This window comes from Eleginops maclovinus, chromosome 4 (assembly GCF_036324505.1).
Source record: "Eleginops maclovinus isolate JMC-PN-2008 ecotype Puerto Natales chromosome 4, JC_Emac_rtc_rv5, whole genome shotgun sequence".
Classification (NCBI taxonomy): domain Eukaryota; kingdom Metazoa; phylum Chordata; class Actinopteri; order Perciformes; family Eleginopidae; genus Eleginops; species Eleginops maclovinus.
Genome location: NC_086352.1, coordinates 10,681,419 through 10,702,988, shown reverse-complemented (window position 1 = coordinate 10,702,988; position 21,570 = coordinate 10,681,419). Strand labels below are relative to the sequence as shown.

Below are 21,570 nucleotides of genomic sequence, written 5' to 3'. Positions count from 1 at the left end.
AATCATAGCTAAGCTAAACCCACTCGTTGTCATCTCAGTAAACCATGAAATCTCTAATTTAGCTGAACATGATGAACTATATTGTAAACTCCATATGAGATGAATTATTAGATAATACAGCTTCACATCGACTCAATGCCTTTGTGATGGCACAAATGTAAGTTAATATCAGCATCGATCACATCCTGATAACTTCCAGTCATCATCCTGACACCATCAATTAAAATTACTCAATTGGAATAAAATGATCAGCTAGCAGCTCTATTTATTCATGCATATGGATTTACTTCTTTTACACATTTGAATAGATGGATTATGTCATTTGGAGGCATTATTATGTAAGCTACTGTAGGCTTTTCCATTATAAAGTGTAACTCAGTGCAACACTAGCCAGCCCGGTATCTAATTGTGCATGTGACCGGAGGATGTGTAATCCCTGGAGCGCTGTGTATTGAGGCATTGACTCGGATCAGCGGCTACACTGTGGTTTCACTAATAGCGCTATGACAATACCTCTGAGAGGAATTTTAGTTCAGATTCAAATGGGGGATGCAAAGTGAATATTTGTCTATGTACTTTTATGTGTGTGTGTGTGTGTGTGTGTGTGTGTGTGTACCTGTTGTTGTGTTTGTTCTGATGTTGGTGTTGTGTGTAAAATGTCCTATGAGGGAACTTCTGGCTACAGTTCGTCATCACACAGATGGTTGTTTCAGTCTCTTTCCCAAAGCTTATTATTTCTGATTATGACTTTATAATCTTCACCTTACTTAACTTTTTTAGATTCGATGTATTCCAGTATACATTTGTGTTTTGTTTCTTGCAGTGTTTGTTTCAAATGTGTAGTTACATCCCCATTTACTCAACTGTATTATACTATATTGTATTATTAATGCATGTGTGTGTAACCTCATGTACCACAGGGGTTACACCGACATAGAAACATGAATACGTAATTTCCTTTCATTTCATTTACTATTCAAGTGCTCTGACCTCTGAGTCATGTAATGGTGGGGATTTGCAGCAGAGTTAATCGGGCTGATATGTCGTTTGTCTGAAGCAAACAACAATGTTTTGCAGGGCTATTTTCACAATCATGTCCGTTGGGCTTCACGAATCCCATGTTCATTTCTGGGCTGCACTTATCTGCCTTAGCATATGCTACGTACGTGCATGCATGTATACATCTGCATCATGGCGTTTTCATTAGGGATAACTATTTTCTTCCTGCCTGCGGCCTTCAGTTATTTTGGGACTCACCACTACATTGTTTTCACAGGATGGGGAGATTACTGGAACTGAGTCAATACAAAATCAAGTGTGCCCAGTTTAATTCTGGCACCAAAACCGACAACTACATTATTAATGCATTAGTTTTGTTGCGGAATATTGTAGAAAAAAGCAAAAGAAAACAACTTGATATGAATACAGAAGACTGGAGCCTGTAACTTAAAGAATCCGTGGTGTAATTTCACAGTGCTGCACATTGTACACACTTCTAGTAGAATAGTTAATGCTGGTTCATTCTTAGCAACTAGCACTAAGACACGCTAGGGACCAGATGCGTGAAAGTGAGTAAGTTAGGAATAAAGTAGCAGTGTTTGCATCTGTGATTTAGTTTCTTCAAAGACCCTTTTCATAAAGCAGTAATGCTATTCTCTCTCTGCCCATAAGGAAAACACCTGGGAAATAAGGCAGAGACAGAAGTTATTTGCTGTAATAAATTCACAAATTAGGGAAACTACAATTACAAAAAAGAAAGACATTTTTCTTGATTTAACTAGATTTGTTAAACCTCTGTGAGTCTTGCTGTATCACAGGGGTTTTTAAATGACTGCAATTGGTGCTGATTTATGAAAGGTAACTAACTGCTCCTCCTGAAGTGCCATGGTTCACCTAAGGTCGTACACATTAAACTGGAGAAACATCTTAAAATTTAAAGCGTTTGAACGTGACTCTTGTTCGTCCCTGCAGGAGCATGTAACCCGAGAGGAAGCCAGAAGTCTGACTCCACGACAGTGTGCAGCCATGGACCTCGTACTTCCCACCATCAAGGTGAGTTTTATGACTTTTATTACACTGTTGGCTGTACAGGGAATAGACACCTGGGTGGCTAAGCTTGACCTTTAAAAAAGATAGACGAGGCACATAAAGCATAGCAGAACAGAGAAATGCAAATGGCCTTTAATGAGAATTGTGTAAATCAAAGACACGGAAAATTGCGAGGCCGTTGCTCATGTCATGAGCTGGGGACAGACTGGGCAGAGATGTAATGACCCTCCCTTCTTCTTTCCTTTCTTCCTCTGTCTGATGTTTTACATATACTGGTTAAGGCATAAAGAAAATATAGGCATTTGGTAAATGCTGGACTGTTAGACTAGTAATGTACAGATTGAAACATGCAAAAGTTTCATTTAATAAACAGGAAGTGGGATGATGTGCGTGAATGTTTAATTGATGTCTTCTCACAAATTGCAAAAAAGTGTCTTTTTTGCAATTTGCTCTTCCTCAACGTTGCTCTTCCTCTGTGCTTCTGACTGCGTGAACTCAACGTAGCTGCAAACAGATGATGCGTCCAAATAAAAGTGCTTGCTTAAAAATATAGTGACACACTGCTTAGTCTGGATCAATTTGAGAGAAGTAATTAATATCCAGAAATATGGAAAGAAGCCCGAAGCTTCTCAGCAAAATAAGGTTTGAAATGCAGCGCTGTTAATTTACTGCCATACGACTGTTTGTTGTAAAGAGGTTGTGAGTCCATTTCCAGACCAAGCCTCAGTTCTGCAGGGATAAGAAAAGAGTTATGGTGAAGGGGCCACTTGGGGAACACAGCATCATAAAGTGCAGAGAAATCTAATTGATTCTGCCGTCTCCAAGGAAACTACCTGCAGGTTTTGATCAATCATGTCACTGCATTTTGTCTTAATCAGTTCTCCATTGAGATAAGTCAATTAGCGCAGATCAGTAATGCCTTAGGAGAGTTAGCGATTAAAGATAGATGATCTCGATGTTTATGTAGGGTTACCTGCATCACATTTTACATACTGCAGGACAACGGATTGGAACTTTGGATCTACAAAAGAACAAACTTAAGAAAACCTACTTTGCCGGGGCTGCGCTCAACCACAGAACCCATTATGATGACTATTAATACACACACATAGACACCACGGACTGTGACACACACCTCCACCCCTCAAAGGACGCAAGCACAAATTAATATAAACATAGATTTGACCATTTATTTATTATTATTATGTAAATGGTGTAGCTTGGTTCAATCTGTAAAGATGAACATTTAATGTGATATACCTAATGCCTCCTCTTGATGCTACTATTGTTGTTATCACTGCTGGTATTTATTTGTTCCTACTCCTTTTACTTGAGAGAGGCAAGCTACATTTTGTTGTACCTAATAATTACAATAAATATATTCTTATTCTGAGATAATAAACTAAGAGATGTGTTTGAAAGGAACTTAATGTACTGTACATATTGACTAGCACAGATACAGTCACGATGATTAACTACTAGCATTAGGTCTGATGTTACCCAAAGCCCAAAGGCTTCCAAGCCAAAGTACTGTGTTTGAGCCCCAGTACTGCATTCATATATTTCTACAGAATATTTGAAGTGCATTTAGTGATTATCTAACTGGCAATATTTTTTCTGGACTGAACTTTGAACCTGCGGAAACTAATGGGTGGGATAATGGGTTGATGCACTGCCCCAAAGACCTGTTGGCAGATGGCATGCACTCTATTGAACTGATTCCCAATAATGCACCATTTGTTGCCTTCTATTAACTCGGACCTGTGAGTGAAGAAATGCAGCTTTTGTTTTCTCACCAAATCCAGCTTTGTTGTTCTAGATAGATTACGTTGTGGTCGTGGACGCAACATTCTCTTCTATTTTCTTCAAAAACAAATGTGTTAAATAACCCTAACAACCAGTTTTTAAAATGCCTGTTTTCTTATGTAGAGTAGTATTTATTTGGGATTTGTATTTTATTTTGAATACCTTTTAGCATAGATTTTTCATAAACGTTACTTCTGCTAGAACTAATTTAATTAAAGGTTAATAAATATGCATTTTCCTATGTTGTAGTCAGTTTAATGTATCCTTCTTTGAAAATTGACGATAAAAGCTGCTTAGATTAAATGGAAATGAATTGTTTTATAGTTATATGGAGGGTTAGGACACAGTGCAGATATTATGACCTTTGTTGAAAGGACATTTCAGTAAATCTTAATCTTTGAATTATACTTGTGTACTCCAACTACCCACAATGCCTATGTACAACTGCAGCATGTACCCTTATTATAAAACGTTTCTACAAAAGCTGCAGCTGCATCATTACTGACTGTAAGCCTGGCCTTGTTTCAGTTTGTCAAAGAAAGTATACACTTTTGATGAAATATGTTTGCTCGCTGTGGGCTATATTTATGAATATGTTGCGCAATATACTGTATAATTGATTGTGTGTTTGTGTGTCTTTCTCTGGGTAAACTCCTCCCAAGTCTCACCCCCTGCACGCCAGCTGATGCATCATCCACAAATGGCAAATGCCAGACAAATTGTGTGACTCATGAGTTATTAGTGAGGAGAAAAACAGTGCCTCATACTGTGCTGAGTCAGTTCAAAGTACAGACCCCAGTCAAAAAACAATTACCAACCAGCCCCCGTCGGGAGCGTCATTCTGTGTGGGAGGAAAATGATGTGGCTCAAATGTCACCTGGCAGCTAAATGCAATCTCTGTCTACTGTATTTTAAATTGTGTCCAGTTCCTTAGAGGTTATGAGACATATGTCCTTTTTGGACTTTGATCACGACAACAGACCCTACACCAACTCTGCAAACTTGCCTGATAAATAAACCTTTGTTCCTCTGATGATCATGTGTTACAGAGGAGAGCTAGCGAAGGACAAAACAATAAAGGAAACACAGGGTTGAGACAGTCACTGCGAGAACTCATCTTCACTTTTCAGCAACACCTCCTTTTTTAATAAGATCTGTCCTTGGTCACCCTCCAATCCTCCACATGAGTGGTGACAGTGTTGGAAGAGACAGCAAAGCCCCGTCTGTCCTCGCTTATCAGCACAAATGTGCATTAACCAACCAAGCATGGGTTTCAGATTTAAATGCATGGTAATTAGCTCCAAAAAGAGGCAATTACTGTTTTCTCTTGTCTGGCCTGTTAAAGTGTTTTCACCTCTTTGTGAAATGCACACTGTCCACATAATAATGGGCTTTTCCCTCAGCCGAATGTGTCCTGTCTTGTGTGAACTAAAAAAGAGTTTGCATCACGTTCAATGCTGTTTCAAAGTTTCTGTTCACCTCAAGAAAAAGTTTAAATCTGTTCTGTCCTGTGTGTTTTTTACAGCAATACTTCCATGCTGGAGGAAACGGGCTGAAGAAAACCTTCCTGGAAAAGAGCCCTGATATGAAGTCCCTCAAATATGCTCTCAGCCTTTACACTCAACCTACAGATGCCTTGATCAAGAAATATATATGCACCCAAACCTCTCAAGGTAATGAGCGAGCCAAGGTTGGATTCAATTACGTCAGGGAGTGGCTCTACCTCAGAATTCTAATTATGAAAACAACTTTAAGGTTGGGGCTGTGTTGTGTGCTATAGAGGCACAACATTTCAGCAAGATCTAGTGATGCTGAACCATGCTTATAGCAAACATTGTGGAAACGTTTGTGTCACAGCACTTTTGTCAGACACTAAGAGTAAACATATTCCAACTGATTAACTCTATTAGTGATCACCATGTATGTGGTTGCTGTTGTTGCAGCCATTCACTTCTGTAACAGTATCTTTCAGGTGATATAGGAGAAAAGCTTTACTACCACCAAATCAGCAGCTGCTTCTATCGGTCGTTAGAAGTGATTAAAGTAATGACTCCAGTCCTGGCTTCTTTTAAGCTTTGTATATTTCTGTTTTCCCATCAGTCTTTGCTTCCTCTCCACAACAGCCTTTGTGCTCTGAGGATCTCTCGGTGTCTTTGGTTGCGACGGAAATCGCAGTAATTGCATTTAGTCCCTCTAATGTTTAAATCCTTTATTTCATTTACCAGAAATAAATAAATATAAATAAGCAAAGTTCCCAGTGGCCACTTCACCCCATAGCCTGATCGGGCTGGAAGATTTCCATGCTCTATTTCTCTCGTCCTTTTTAGAAACACGTAAAAACCCAGTCATGACAAATGTATAGCGTACATCTGAAGTATAAATGTATAAATTCCCATTTGCGCTCATTCTGTCTATCATCACAGACCCGCTTTATCTGTTGCTATCACATCCATCCATCTCTATATGGAACATTTTTCCTCCGTCTCTAACAAGGTGTCCAGAGAGATTCGAGAGGGAATTCTGCCCATTGGGGCGTTGAAGCTTTAAGCTCCCGGCTGCCTCAGTGAGCTCAGTCTTGCAGAACGCTGCATAGGAAGGCAGCAGGAAACAAGATGGCAATGGGAGGAACCTAGTCAGGCAGGAAGCAGGACCTAGAGGAATCCATTCTCTCAGTGTCTTGCAGCCTATAAGTGGAGCTAGTGAGGTGGTAGATGTGCATTAGGACAGTAAACAGTGTGGGGATGTGATGAAGCACAGTGGTCACCGTTTCATTAATCACCAACCCCTGTGCTCTGACACATTTAAACCATACACTCGTCTATTCCCGTCTTCCTGTTTGTTAGCGTGTGCACTGAAGCCTCATAGCTATTCGAAGCTACATCACTGGACAGTTATAATAACACATCTTTAGGTAACACTTTCTATAAAAAAACACATCATAGAATGCACTTATAGTTCATAAAGAGGGCATTTATAATGCTTCATAACATGCATTATCATTTTCAATGCACTATAGTTAGTCATAAAACATTAAAGCTGTGACTCATGTTGCTCTAGAGAACACTTTGAAGTCTGATCACACCTGCCGTGACTTTAAACCTGACCAGGGGGTAAAATGGCCGCTTCTTTTGTTCCTACCTCCCTTATTCATGCGCCCCTTGATTGCATCAATCCCATTTTTAACTTGACCTTTACTTTGATGTGAACTGCACACCTGTGTGCTTTCGTAAGTGCATTTTGCACCATTGTTGCCTTATGTGGTCAGACAGACAGACAGACAGACAGACAGACGAAACACCTGAATAATTAGCGAAAAAACTTCCTCATTGGAAGGTTCTCAAGGTGCAGCAGGTGTCATTACACACACACACACACACACACACACACACACACACACACACACACACACACACACACACACACACACACACACACACACACACACACACACACACACACACACACACACACACACACACCAGCCTCACTGTTGTAGCTGATAATAAGAATCGTATAGATCCTTTTGACTAGCTACAAACTAGAGATTTACTGATGGGGCTTAAAATTCATAATGCCACATTTAACTGACCTATTTCCACCTCAACAAGCTGAAGTAAGGACTCAGTTTGCTAATGAATACATATTGAGGCATCTTTAATAATGCATGCTTATCATGACTTTTTATTGTTGGTGGTAATTAAAGTGTAATGCTTTTTATGCATTTACATAAATCACGGCAGCCTCCTTATGGCTCGAAATGCATAATAATTAGTGTAGTCATAAAGCATTAGGAACGCAAGATAATTCACTATGAATGCGTTTACAATGCCCTATAGATGGTCTTGAAGTGTACAGGAAATTCATTAGTGTTTGATATCTTTCTGCTTATGAAGGAATCTTCTTTTGGTATCTCAGTTTCTGTGCATTCAGGCTAACATCTAGGTTATTTGCATCTAGACAGTAAAGGGCATATATTTAAATCAATTTAACCGCAACTCTGAAACAATTAATGTCTACAACTCACCTCTCTTATCAGTTAGTACTCTGTCCTTTTGTTAGCTTTTTCCTCACTTTATCTGCTGACCCTCTTCACTGCCATCACAGATTTATCTGCTTTTATTCCCCATTATCTACCTTATGTGCCATTCTTCTTATTCTCAATCAGCTCTCTTTCCCTTTTAACTCCCCATTCCAGTTTGCTGTGTCTGTTTATCAATTGATAATGGCATAACTGCTGTGTCCTGGAAAACATACAACGTCTATTTATTTGAAACTATTTCAACCATTGCAGCTGAAGTAAATGTGCATTGGCATTGCTCGGTTAATTTCCCAAAAGTCCAGGGCTTAATTGTGCAGCAGCAATGTTTTTCTTCCGTCCAGCCTTTCAGGGCCTCATTACAATAAATCAGGAGATTTGTTTCTTCATTACCCTCTATAAATGTCCCTGCATGTTCGGCACATACTGATAAGATATTGGATCATGCTCTTTAATCAACCACATCAGCACACCTTCCAGTGTTCAATATCTGTCTGTCCTGGATGAAACACAAAGGCAGGAAACCCTCAGAAATCAAATCTAATCGTTTACTGGCAGATACATGTCCCTGTGTGATTGAACCTTTGATACTGATGTAATTGTGCGAGGTGTGGTGCGCAAAAGGGAATTTCCCCCTTTACACTTCCCACCCTTCCTCCTCTTCTCCCTTACCGTACTTTGTTTTGGTTTTATTTACTCAAATCCAATGTTTTTATTGTGTTTAGTCGACTTTGACGGTTTGATGATTTCACTGAGCTGAGCATTATTTTTTGAGTGTTTCCCTTCACACCATCTGCCTCCTCCGTGGCCTTCAAACCAATCGGATTATTTCATGTTTTGTTTTTTTTAGCCTTGTTGTTTTACTTGTTCCGCCTCAAGCAAAAGTAAACACTGGCTCGTTTTGCTACTGGACTTTAATAGGGGTGAAACCAAGTCTACTCCCCTTCCTTTTCCCTGGGTTTTGTATTTCAGCTTTGACACACAGGGAGGTGTTTATACACCGCTGTGTGGATCAATTCCTGGATACCTCATCCACGAAAAAAGCTGCACCTACAGTTTTGGATTGTTTGCTTTTATCCTCTCTCCATCCCTCTCACTCTGTCTTTTATTTTGGTTACCTGATCCCTCTATTTCTATCCCTGGCTCCCTCTCTGCCACTCCTCCATTCTCTCAGATTTGTTATTATGCCTCTTTTAAATTCTCCTGTTGTTGTTCTGGTGTGTGTCCAGGTCAGTCAACCAACGGATCCGTGGGGGAGGTGTCGATGCAAGTGACCCTCATCTCTCACCCTGGCACTGGAGAGCACAAAGTCAGCGTGAAGGGTGAGCATCACCTTTACTCAGACCTGCTTTTTGACATTCCTGTTTAAATGTATTAACACCTGCACATGTTTAAAGACTCACCATGGAAAACTCATGGTGGTAATCTCATTTATAAAATGGGACTGCTGCGCCACGATAAGCAGCATTGTTATAAAGTCAGCTTTGACAGCAGAAAATAAGAACACTAAGACACAGCTGGTGTCGTGCTAACTATAAAGCTCTATTTTTGTATTCTTTTAGTCACTGAGGAAACAAGCCCCTTATAATTTATAGCTAGGGAAAAGAGTTTTTATCTGCAACGCTAGTACCACCAACAGTTTAAAATGTTGAGCTTTTCATCAAATGTCTCGACAACTTATGGATGTATTGCGACAGAATTATGCAAAGACATTAACGGTAGCAAGAAAATTAGGTTGTCAAGGTGTTCATTTATCCAGTCAAATAACTCCACATGTACATGATGGATTAGCACAACGTTTTCGCAGTTATGAATCCCAATGACACCTAGCGACATCAGAAGATCAATGCTGTTACAACCAAAAACCTGCACGACATTCCCATCCTCCTGATCTATGTTTCCTACAACGATCGGACTCATCAACTGCAATGATTCCTGTTCCACCTCCTGAAGTAGCACCATATGCACTGCAGCTGGCAATCAGCTATAATCAGCAGACAGCAGTTACATGACAACATGATTGCCAGCGACGTTACTATGGCAATCATAAATGGATGTTTCTATTTTGACAGGATAAAAACATGCACTTTAGCTTTTCTGTATTATTTTCCCTTGACAACCATAACAGACCAAAATAGAACTGTATTAGTGTCTCAGCCTTTCATGGTAGATGTTTCCACCATGCATATAAACTGTTGCAGTTTGACTCAAAGACACTTACATCTTACCATAAGATGTTTGCCAAAAAGATTCTAGAAAGGGGAAATGTTTCTGCTATGAAATTGTCTTGTACTTGCTCTGAAAGCATCTTAGCGGAATATGACATTTTTTGTACAAAAACACAAACATGTTGGTGAAAAGGATAAGGACACTTCCAAAAATGGGGCCATGAATACAATTAAGTAAGGGTTAATGTGCAGCGAGGCGGTCATTATGGGGAAAAGAACACCCGACAGGCTGATCAGGCAGCCCGACGCAAAGCGGAGGGATCTTGATCAGCCTGCATATTATCCCGCTCATTACACGGCCAGATACTAAACAAACTAACGACGCGACTCCCAATATTAAATGAAATTATTTTATTGAAGAAAAAAAAACTCAGCAGAGCACCAAAGGCTGGAACTACAACAACTTTATGGCAGCACTGATCGAGGTTTTTCTGTAACTGTTCAAGTCTGTTCACAGTTTGTGATCCACTAACTAGTCCTTAAACCCTGCAGAGCCCATAGAGTGTTCCTGTTAGTGTTTACTTCCTGTCTGTCTTCTTCTGGTGATTTATCTGACGTCCAGAGCTTTAACATCTTTTCCTTTCTCTTTCTTGATCCTCCTTAACAACGGTCAATAAGTCCTTGACAGCGGTCTGTAATACTGGATTAACAACGTGTCACATGTTCTGAACGACTGATCAGAATCGAGTATTCAACTAAGTCATGTAATAATCAGCAGTAATGTTTGACTGGGATTTGCTTTATCCTAAACTTTATCTGTTGCTGATAACTATTTTCTGCGTTTCTCAGTGGTCTCAGTGAACAACCTCATCTGGCAGACCAACGCCATGTTCCGGCCGTTTGTGGAGGTCAACGCCGTGGGACCGCACCTGGCTGACAGAAGCGCAAATTCAGCACCAAGACCAAGAATAACAATTGGTCACCAAAGTACAACGAAACATTCCAATAGTAAGTAATCGGGCTAAGCATTTGTTACAGAGGGGGAGGAAAAAGGAACCAAAGCTAATTGTATTTTAAAAAGCACCTATTATTATTACCTGGGGTGGGAGGGTTACTTTCCAAATGTGTTTTGTTACAATCACTTGTTACATGTAATAAATATTATCAGTAACGTAATGTAAGTATCAGCATATAATAGGAATGTAGAGTAACTTGATTACTCTCCGTTACATTTGGATTACTTCAATATCAATGCAATCAAAACCATGTTTTATTTAAGTGTATTATGTAACATAACAGAACAATGTAACCTTAGAAAAGAAGAAACCAAGATATTTCGTATGAAAAATGTGTCCTTTTAAATTATGGAATAGGCCTACAGAATAGTATGTGTAAAGAAATACTGTTTTAGTACAATAAAATAAAAGCTAACACAGTATTGATGTTTAAATCAGTTGTCCACCCACTGCTTTTAAAATAAAACAACAAATGAATGTATCCAAAATGAAAACCAAAAAGAAAATTGTGGCAGTACCTCCACATATACAAATGTACCTGTAATCTCATACATCTAAAATGACCCTTTTTGGTTGTATCCTAATTACAAATAATCTGTGACTCCCTAAACCTGATTATTAGTTTGTAGCATTTGCCTGCCTATATACAACCTAAAAGTCTTCATTTCTGAGACATCCTGCACCATAACCATGTCGCAGTAGCCTCAGAGAAGTGTTCAGTATGCTTTCAGCACACGAAAGTCTCGCCTCCAGCAACCTACATACCATAATACCTGTAATACCTAGCTCCAAAAGTTCATCCAGTAGTTGTAGGTTGTGAGTGGAGTGAAACTGCTTTACCCAATCTTTTGATGCATTGAAACTCTTGAAGGAAGAGACTGTTTGAGCAATCTTTAGACTTGTCCCTTCTTTACCACTGTCATTCAGAGCCCATCCAACTAAAGTCACACAGCTTAAATGATTTTAGTGCGAGAAGTAGCAACACCTTCCGGATCAGTGCGGGCTCAGTGCTGTCTGCATTTGGATTCACTTCTTGCCATGTAATTCAAATGTTGAAAAGTCGTACAAATAGTTTGGGATATCAGAAATACCCTTATGATGGTTTACAACAAAGAATCATTTGAATTCATTTAACTTGCAAAGCATGATTGAAATGGCTCATCACAGCCACACATTATAAGGAGGTTTTTATAGCTGGGTAGTTGTCACCCAGCCAGAGACTTTTACTGACATCAAGCTGCCAAGAAATCCAAATGTCAGTAAACAAAAGCAATCGGTCGTGTGCATGTACAATTATTCAGAGTGAAACTTTGGCCTTTTCATTTAATTTGATCGATCTTTAAAACATTACATAAAAGTCATGTTAATTTCATCAACTTATTTGACAGTTTGATGTGGTAACTTTCTATTATCCACGCAGGTTAAATCATTTTATATCCTGTAATATAGTACTGCATTAAAGTAAAAAAATGTACAGATTTTTATTCTGAACATAATATTTCTCACCTCTCTGATCTCTCCGTGTCCTTCCTCCACAGTGTTCTCAGTAACGAACATGGTCCGGAGGTCTACGAGCTTCACGTCTCAGTAAAGGACTATTGCTTTGCTCGCGAGGACCGCATCATCGGCATGACGGTGATTCAGCTCAAAGAGCTGGCGGACAATGGCAGCTGCTCCGCAAATTACCCCCTGGTGAAGAGCATCTCCATGGACGAAACTGGCCTCACCATCATGAGGATACTCTCTCAAAGGACCAACGACGAGGTGGCCAAAGAGTTTGTGCGTCTCAAGACGGACACACGCTCGGCGGAGGAAGTGTCATAATGTGCAGCAAAAACGCAGTATTAAAAGAGTTGTGTTGTCTTAAGTGGAAGATGAATAGAGAAAGGGGAGTAGCAACAGATGTTCTTTCTGAAAAGAAGCTGGAGAAGGTCCAAAGAGAAGCGCAGGAGGCCCAAATGTGGCGAGGCAGCAAGACAGTGACAGAGAGAGAGAGTTGTGTTTGTTTGTTTTTGTGCATGTGCGTAAAACATCTGTTGGAATGTTCATTTTAAAAACTACAGTATGTACAAGTGTTTACTTACCGTATGCTTACTATTAAGTACTATATTCTACGAGTTATGTTAACGAGACATGAAATACCTTTTGTACAACATTTAGTCTTTTTGAACAGAAATTTGTTCCAATAAAGTGCCAAACCAGTGAAAAAAAGAACAAAACCAACGTATATGAATTATGGTGAACTTAGTATGTTTGAAATTTGCTCGATTATTTTGTCCGGTGTAAGTCATTTTCTGACAGTGTGGCGTTTTGATTGTTGCAGAGTCTTTTCATTTTGCACCCTCGTTTTTTGGCTTCACGTTCTTCCACACAGCACTGTTGTGCATGTCCTCTTCTCGGTCATGTCTCTCCCATGATTCCACAGTGACCACCGAGCAGGGTCCTGTCCCCTTGCCTTCAAACTGTTTGTATTTTAAGTCGACCTGAAAATAGACCATGTTTTTTTAAATGGCGATGACTGCTATGTAAACCTTCATAGGTGTTTGTAATTTTATAACCATGACAACAATGACGACAGCCTCCAGTGCTAACAGTCTTAGCAGAAAGGATGGAAATGTTTTCCTTTTTCTTTTTGGGCTTTTTGTTCCTTGTTTATGGCCATCAGCTTCCAGCCTTTCTGAATGACCACTGTGAACATGAGCTTTGGAAGGCAAGCTTACATTACATTACTGACAGTTTGATATTATTGTTTCATATTTTTCCGATAACTTTGTTCCTGATAAACTGCCAAAGTTATATATAATATTTGTACAAAAGCAATCCATTACATGTATGAAGATAAATATGTACATGTGATCTATTACTTTTTCAATGCTTAATATATGATTATTGATAGGGTGGTAATAAGATTTTATTTTTTTTATTTCCTGGGAAGCTGTTAACCAATATGAAAGTTGCACATGTTACTTTTAATTAGTTATATCAGCTTCTGTCATTGGAATTATTTTTCTTCATAAAGGAAAGAGTAACATTTGGTAAATATGCAACATTCCTATGTATTGCACTGATGGCGAATTGTATGTCATGTAAATATATTTAGTGAGATATTGTACAAAAGTCTACTTTTCTTCAATGTGCATAAAGTATGTGCAAATGTGTTTAAACATCTGGGTCATTTTTAGCAATCGTTGTAGCAAGCCTCTCTTCGACACATACATGTAGCATGTGTGTTCATCATGGGGTTTTTATGACGGAAGCTTCAGCGTCAGGTAGAGTTATTGGAGCTGGAGAAAATAATGGGAGCAGTTTGATAAAGCTTGGTTGCGACACTATGACGTTCGGTCGGAAATTGCTTCAGTTTACAGGATGACAAATATGGTCTGGCCGTCTTGGAGCAAGTCAAAAACCAACGGATGCTAGTATTTAATCTGTGTTTACTCAGAAAAGGATTTACACTGTTTTGCAGATCTGTTTGCTCCTAGGTCATAAAACATCTGTGACACTTTGGCTTCAAAAGAGCCGTTCTGAAGCTAAAAGTGGGTGATAGTGCCAACAGCGCCTAACTCTCCATGAAAGAGGTGGAGCAGATGTTCGCTAGCAGCTTGCAACCTGTGAGAACACCCACCTGTCACTCAAAGTGATCACTCCTTATACAGTATTTTACCAATTTACTGATGGTCACATCACTATCAGAAATATATTTTTTTGCATGCTTATTTTCCTCATCAATACCTTAATCTTATGAGACCCACAATGCAACTGGCCCACCTTCATTTCAGTTCAGAGAGGTTGATCTCTGTGCTAATGGTTGCTTATTGATCCTCAGGTGGCTAGCCTCAAGAAGAGATGAAGAGCCGACTACCAAGGAGAATAATATCACACCCCCGGATTGATCCAACCAAAACTGCCTCATATGACATCACTCAAGACAATATCCACCTGCACATAATGTAGCTCCCATTACAGTTTGTTTTTTTACAAAACTCCCAAGGCTTTACATACTGCTGAAGATTCTCTTAACCTTATGAACATTTCTCAAAACATAAAGAATATTTAGCTAAATGTTATATTCTAAATGTGTCTTTCAATAATCATTCAATAGGAAGAGTAAGTTGTATCCTTCAAATTAAGCAATCATATTTCTTCCATGGTTTTGAGTGGCAGGCCGAGACACCATGTTCTGACTGATTCCAGACTGCACACACTCTTCCAACTCTTGTTTGCAAATTACATCTGCGACTTAGTCACAGATATCTGAGTCATCTTTTACCTGTTGATGCTCGCTCTATGAAAACGCCTACAGAAACGTTCACTGGAAGCTGTAATCCTTTCCACTTGACATGAAGGCTACTTTATAAGTAACTATTTTTCTTGTTTGATTTTATGGTGCTTCAGATGAGTGTTTTCTGATCAGTTATGCTCTACTTACTGTCATTCAACACCCACAGGAAGAAATGTGGGTTTGTGGCAGAAAATAATCCACAAAAACATGTCACCTGCCAAAACTTCACTGCCAGTTATGTCTTTGAGATCAGTTCATTTCTTGCTCAATTGGAAAATGTAGCCTGAAGCTCAAAATAGTAAAACTTATGTAACGAGTGGAAACGATATTGTACAATTACTCATGGGTAGTCATTTAGGGGAACTCTGTAAAGGGAAAAAGGAGGCTTATTTTAAAATTCAGACTAATACACACATTTCAAAGACACACTGATAAAACTACATTTTAAAAACAGGTTCCTTAGAAGGAAATTGCAGTTCACTGTAAACTGATTTATCTTGGCCCGGCTGGTCACTTGGTCAAAAACCCACTCGGCGTATCTAATCACCTGTAGCTGCACATAAGAGGGCCGGACAAATAAGTCAATCTGTCACTGTCACCCTTTTGTCTTTTCTTTACTGCTATAGTCCAGTGGGGAAAGATACGGGGAAAAGAGAACATTAGAGATACCAAGAGATTAATAGAAAACACAGGGAGTACAAGCCCAATGGAGATATGGAAAACTGTTTAGAAAAAAAGATACAGGATGGGATATGTGGGACTTATTTTAAGTCCTGAGTTATAGTGCACCGATATATCAATGCAGTTATTTCACACTGACATCATGGTCATAGTTTTGTTTATTAATAATGGATGTATCAACTTCTATAGAGAGTCTTGTAACCAATTATTTGAATGAAAATGTTGATGTTCACATCCTTCATTGACCGGGTAATAGGGCCGATTTGATTTCATCTGTGTTCTCCTGTAATGTTGAGTCAACATGTCTGTTGTGAAAAAGGGGTTTATTTTCCAGCCGAACGACAGACTATAGATTCACAAACACAGAGAGAAAATAAAAAAAAACATGAAGGACAAAGCCTCTTTGCAGTTCAAATACCTTGAAGTGGCATTGAAACTTATTGTGAATAAGGCTTTGCTTTACGAGTTACAGAAGATCAATACTACTTCAAAATATGACACCAAAAACAATGTATGTTTTTAAATTTAAAATAGGGTAAATGCTACATATAATGCTCTATCTTCAGGATAAGAACTGCATCTTAATGGCTTTAAAGGACAGATGGTTCAAATGCATTACAGGAGAATCAATATAAACACAGATGAAAAAGGTTGTCATCATCATCATCATCATCATCATCATCAATGCAGCAGCTGCAGCAATACATATATAGATGTTTGACGCCTTTACACTGTAGCAAAACAGTGTGACATTACTGAGTCACAGCAACATTAAGTGCGCTTGAATGAGTCCAAAATTAGATTGAATTACATTACAGGAAATTGCATCATTGTTTTGGCTTGATAAAATCCCAGACTGCTCCAATCCCTCACCCTATCTGGCTTTGTGTTTGCGGTCTTCTCATATCGTGTTCTTTTCTTCTCCTAAGCCAAGCATGCCAGTCACAGCAGCTTGTTTCTTCCCCATGTGATAGGAGCATGTGGAAAAAACAAGTTCAAATGAGAAAACAAGCAGAAAAGAGAAGAATCAAAAGCAGGGGGAGGGGGAGCGAAAAACTGTCACTCATGTTCTCCCAGAAGGCAGACAAGACAGGGCAAAACGCTAACCTGACTCATCCTGCCGTAGAGCTGCCAAGATTCAAAATTACATTGACTTTGTCTTGGTCAACCTTGATCTCTCACTTGCATATTGTCAACTGCTTCAGGAATTTTTACTCATCATCTGCAACGCATTTCAAAGGACAAACTGATGCTACTCAAATATGATCTCTGAGGATGAGCTGGTTGATATGATTTATGGAGAAATGAAGTCCATGTCGTTAACCCCACGGCCCTATCTCTGTGTGTGTGTGTGTGTGTGTGTGTGTGTGTGTGTGTGTGTGTGTGTGTGTGTGTGTGTGTGTGTGTGTGTGTGTGTGTGTGTGTGTGTGTGTGTGTGTGCACAAACAGCTGGCCTCCTGCCAAACTAGGCAGCTGATTTCTCTTAGTGGTGATACTTAAATAAAACAAAGTCCTGAACAATTCCCGGGGCAGTTAATTGAGCATGTGACAGGAAGATAAAACAGCAACAAAGCTCAGCAATAGGCGGATACATAATCGAGAATTTATGAGCCAAAGGAACATGTCCATCTGTGTGATAATGTAATGCAGACAGCTGTTATGTACGCGTAACAGCCTGACATACATGAAGCATCCATCCTGGACTTCTCTGTGTCCTTCAAAGCAGAAAGCTGTTTTTTCTTCAGAGCAACATTGATGGGGCTCACCTTAAGGCAGTGATAAGTCATTCACACCAAGATCAAGACTGGTGTATGTCTTTAAATTTGACTTCTTGAGGTATAAACTTCATCAACAATGTATTTTAAATCACCACCTCATGTAGTATGATATCACATGTTGCAATGTGCCTGAGATTACAACCTGTTGTAGTTCTGAAGATTATAAAAAAGGTAAGATAAAACATCTAGATCACTGTTTTGCAACCCTGTCTAGTAAATGCTGTGCCACGATGACACACATTAAAGCGACAGATCATTTACTAAGATGGGAAAATGCCTGTCGTGAAAAAGAGCAAGAAGTTCAAATCACACCATTTTTACTACACAGTGCCAAAAAATGGACCCTCTGCAATTTTTCTTCCAATGTCACTAAATTGTGCACTTAAAAATGTCCCAGTATAGGCCTTTTTTCCCCAGCAGACATTTAAACTTGTCATAGGAAAAGCGCTCGATGGCTCTGAGCTATTCAAATGACAGCGAGCCAGCATGCACAACACCATGAAATCAAAATCAGCCCTTTCAGCCTTCATTCATTTTATTATTAACATATGTGTCAAAATGTGTTCCGTGAAAAAGGTCTCATACAAAGAGGTGTCCATGGGATGTTTCATATACCATTTGTATTAATTGGTGCTGTTAAGCTAGGCTAGTAAGCAAGCACGGAGGATTTTAGGGCAATGACACTGGCACAATTAAATACAAATCATCCCTTGTTGATGAAATGTGTAACACCTGTGTTTGAAAAGTGATAACGCCCTCATTAAGGAAAGCCTGTTCTGTAATATTCCAGGAGTTCCCAGGATTTATTACCGTATCATCTGTTACTCTATCATAACATTTCTCTCTTCAGACGTATTAACCTGAAGAAGTAGCTGGAGATAATTAACAACTTCCTTTAAGAGTATCTTACCCTGAATCTACTCACTCACCGATACTGGACACAGTTTCTCCGAGACAGTCGTCAAGGTCCCCGCCCCTCTCCATCTCCCGACAGCTTTCCCCCCTCACTCTCCATCACTGAACTCCTGCTCTGCTCCTTCTCTCCTCTCACCGCTTTAATAAATCATCAGGACATCTTTGTGTCTGGAGAGGTGTGTGTGTACATTTATGTGTCCCATATACAGTATGCACTAAGAAGATAACATTGTGTGACCTGCATGTGGATGCACAGAGCATGTGAAATATAAATATATATAGTATGTGCCTGAGTATGTGTCTTGAGTGTGTCCTGTGGGTGTACACCGCCCTCTCTCCCACACCAATCTGGCTGAAAGTAATTACAGCGCTGTGTCTCCGTGGGGACAGGGAACCTGCTCCTCCTCCTGCCATTTAAACCTGAAAAAAGGGCAGGTTTACAGATACAATGGGGAAAGAAAAGTCAAATAATGCAGCACAGAGTTCGATGCTACACCTGTTGAGTAGTAAGCAAGGCAACAGAGGGGGTCCAATGGTGATTAGACGTATCGAGGGATTGCTGCAGCGACCTCTGTAACGGTGAGCAGGACTACAGAGCCTCTGTGTTTGACCCTGATATATGAGTTGTTGAGCTGAACCATGACACTGAGCAGCCAACCGTTAGCATGTAGTTGGCGCAAACAATGCTGTAATTGCTTCTGCTGGGTGACAGTTTTATAGCAAACACACATGACGACCAGGGAGGGGGAGACATCATTTATTTCCTTGTGCGATACAGTCATATGGGTGTTGTTTTCAGTTGACTGCGCACAGTTTCATTTCGCAGCTTTTGATTAAAAGGAAGTGAGTGCAAACAGAATCTGGTCACCAAATCGTTCAATGGCAAGTATATCACTTTGATTTGACAAATCATTACATTTTAAAGCCTGGGGCTGTCTTGTTGTGGGGCCCTTGGAAACTGCTCAATTGGGCCACAGAAACAGTAAATATCTCCAATTTCCTTTTTGCTCCAGAGCTCTGTGGCTCCTGAATCATTTGTGAGGCGCCTCAGAGTACTTTGCATGAAGATCTAGTCATACATTCTTAAAGAGTTCCTCTTTTCGGCTCTTTCTTTTCACTTTCTATACAAGACGCTTAGGCAGAGTTGGACTGGATTATCTCTCTTCTTCTCTCTGCTCCGGACCGCTGATATATAACAAAACACAACAAAGGCAACATTTGTATTCCTCACTCGTAAATCACCCCCGTGATTTCAAAGAGAGAACAAAGGATATGGCTAGCACGGCAAGCATCTCCCACTCTTCATCTTATTTCGATGAATAACAAACACACCGTACTGCATACTATTCTATTTTTCCTGCAGTTAGTGAATATGTGCATTTTCAACTTGAGAGAAACGTTTAACCAAACGGCACCTCATCACATGCTGTCAAACACTCAGGTTCAGGGACTTCCTCTCGAAGGGTATTTAAGACTTTGTGTGCAGTATGTGCAAAGTAGCAATAACAGTGTTTAGAGCTCCAGGATTCACATTGTTTAATATACTGCCCAAAGATAGTTAGCCACAGAGGCCTTGGTGGTTTGGCTGGTTCATTGACGGTGGCTCACTTGTAACACAGCCATATTTCTGACTGCAAAGCCATGCTGCCAACCCCCCATTTACTGTGGACAATAATCGATGTGAAACAACGCAGGGAGAGCTCTGAGCGCTGCAGGTAACAGGTCTGCGAGAAGGCGGGATTGAGGGAGGAGAGTCCTCAAGCATGGCCATCTGTTCAAGTGTAATTACAGCTTTGGGTCTCTGTTGGATTGCTCTCTGCTCAGTCTGAATCCCCGGCCCCCTGACTAACCTATAGCCTGGCTGAGAAGTAAATGCTGGCTCTGTCTTTTGCACAACAGCTTACATGGTCTTTAAGTCAGGAACCAGCGGTTGAATACCTCTGTAGCTGACTGGATTTGAGCAGGAAAAAAATCAGTGTATTATTTAAGACAAGAGGTAATGTCTTTTTACAAGCAGCTTTATAGGCTTTTTCATGACAATTTATATGAAAAATAGCTTATTTACAGTTTCTACCCACTAACCATTAGCATACCCTCTGGTAATTTATGTCAAGGCTAAGGCAGCATCATGGACAACCAGCCTATAATGCCACATAAAATTCTGTATAGCATGAGAGCTGTCAAACATATTAAATGCAAATGACATGTGGAGAGGCTTGTGTGCATGTGCTGCGTCGTAAATCCACCAAGCCGTGTGACAAAGCTTCATGGAGTGCAACATAATCTTATATGCAGGCACTCAGCCATAGATGTTGCACGGTGACAGTTTTACTATTAATCATAATCACTGGAACAGCACCACCTTTCACTTTTACTTCACACACTGCATGCAGATTGCCAATTTCTGCAATGGCTATTGTTTTATTTTTTTGCATATGTGCATGTCTGTGTACCGGGTTAAGTTTATATTTGTATACGCATGAGTGTGTTTGTGCAGCATGACATTTGGGATTCAGGCAGGTTGTCTGACTGCAAATATCAGCAGTGACAGTTTAAGTTGTACAACTTCCTTGTGGCTACTTCCCCCACTCCGACTTTCTAGGTTTCAAGGTTTTATTTGTCATATGCACAGCAGATATGTTGGCAATGAAAATCTTATGTCGCGTGCTCCTCCAACAACTCAACATACATGGTGCAAATAAAAATACATGGTGCAAATAAGTGGAGTTGTTGAGGCGCTCGAGACACGGCAGCCATCCTCGGCGCCATCTTGCCATCTTCTATAGCCAGGGCAGGGAAGTAGTGCCCAGTTGGAAGGCGTCTGGGTTTCACTTTTTTT

The 21,570-nt window shown here is 39.9% G+C and overlaps 1 protein-coding gene across 1 annotated transcript in view; it reads left to right on the top strand.

The window, feature by feature from the left end:
• The window catches only part of LOC134863818 (protein unc-13 homolog C-like), a 93,587-nt gene extending 79,348 nt beyond the window's left edge, over positions 1 to 14,239 (top strand). The window contains 6 exon segments of the mRNA XM_063882541.1: positions 1,972 to 2,052; positions 5,381 to 5,528; positions 9,121 to 9,213; positions 10,909 to 10,995; positions 10,998 to 11,067; positions 12,614 to 14,239. Of these exon segments, the coding sequence (XP_063738611.1) occupies positions 1,972 to 2,052; positions 5,381 to 5,528; positions 9,121 to 9,213; positions 10,909 to 10,995; positions 10,998 to 11,067; positions 12,614 to 12,899 (765 nt within the window). The 3' untranslated portion in view covers positions 12,900 to 14,239.
• The last annotated feature ends 7,331 nt before the right edge of the window (positions 14,240 to 21,570 follow it).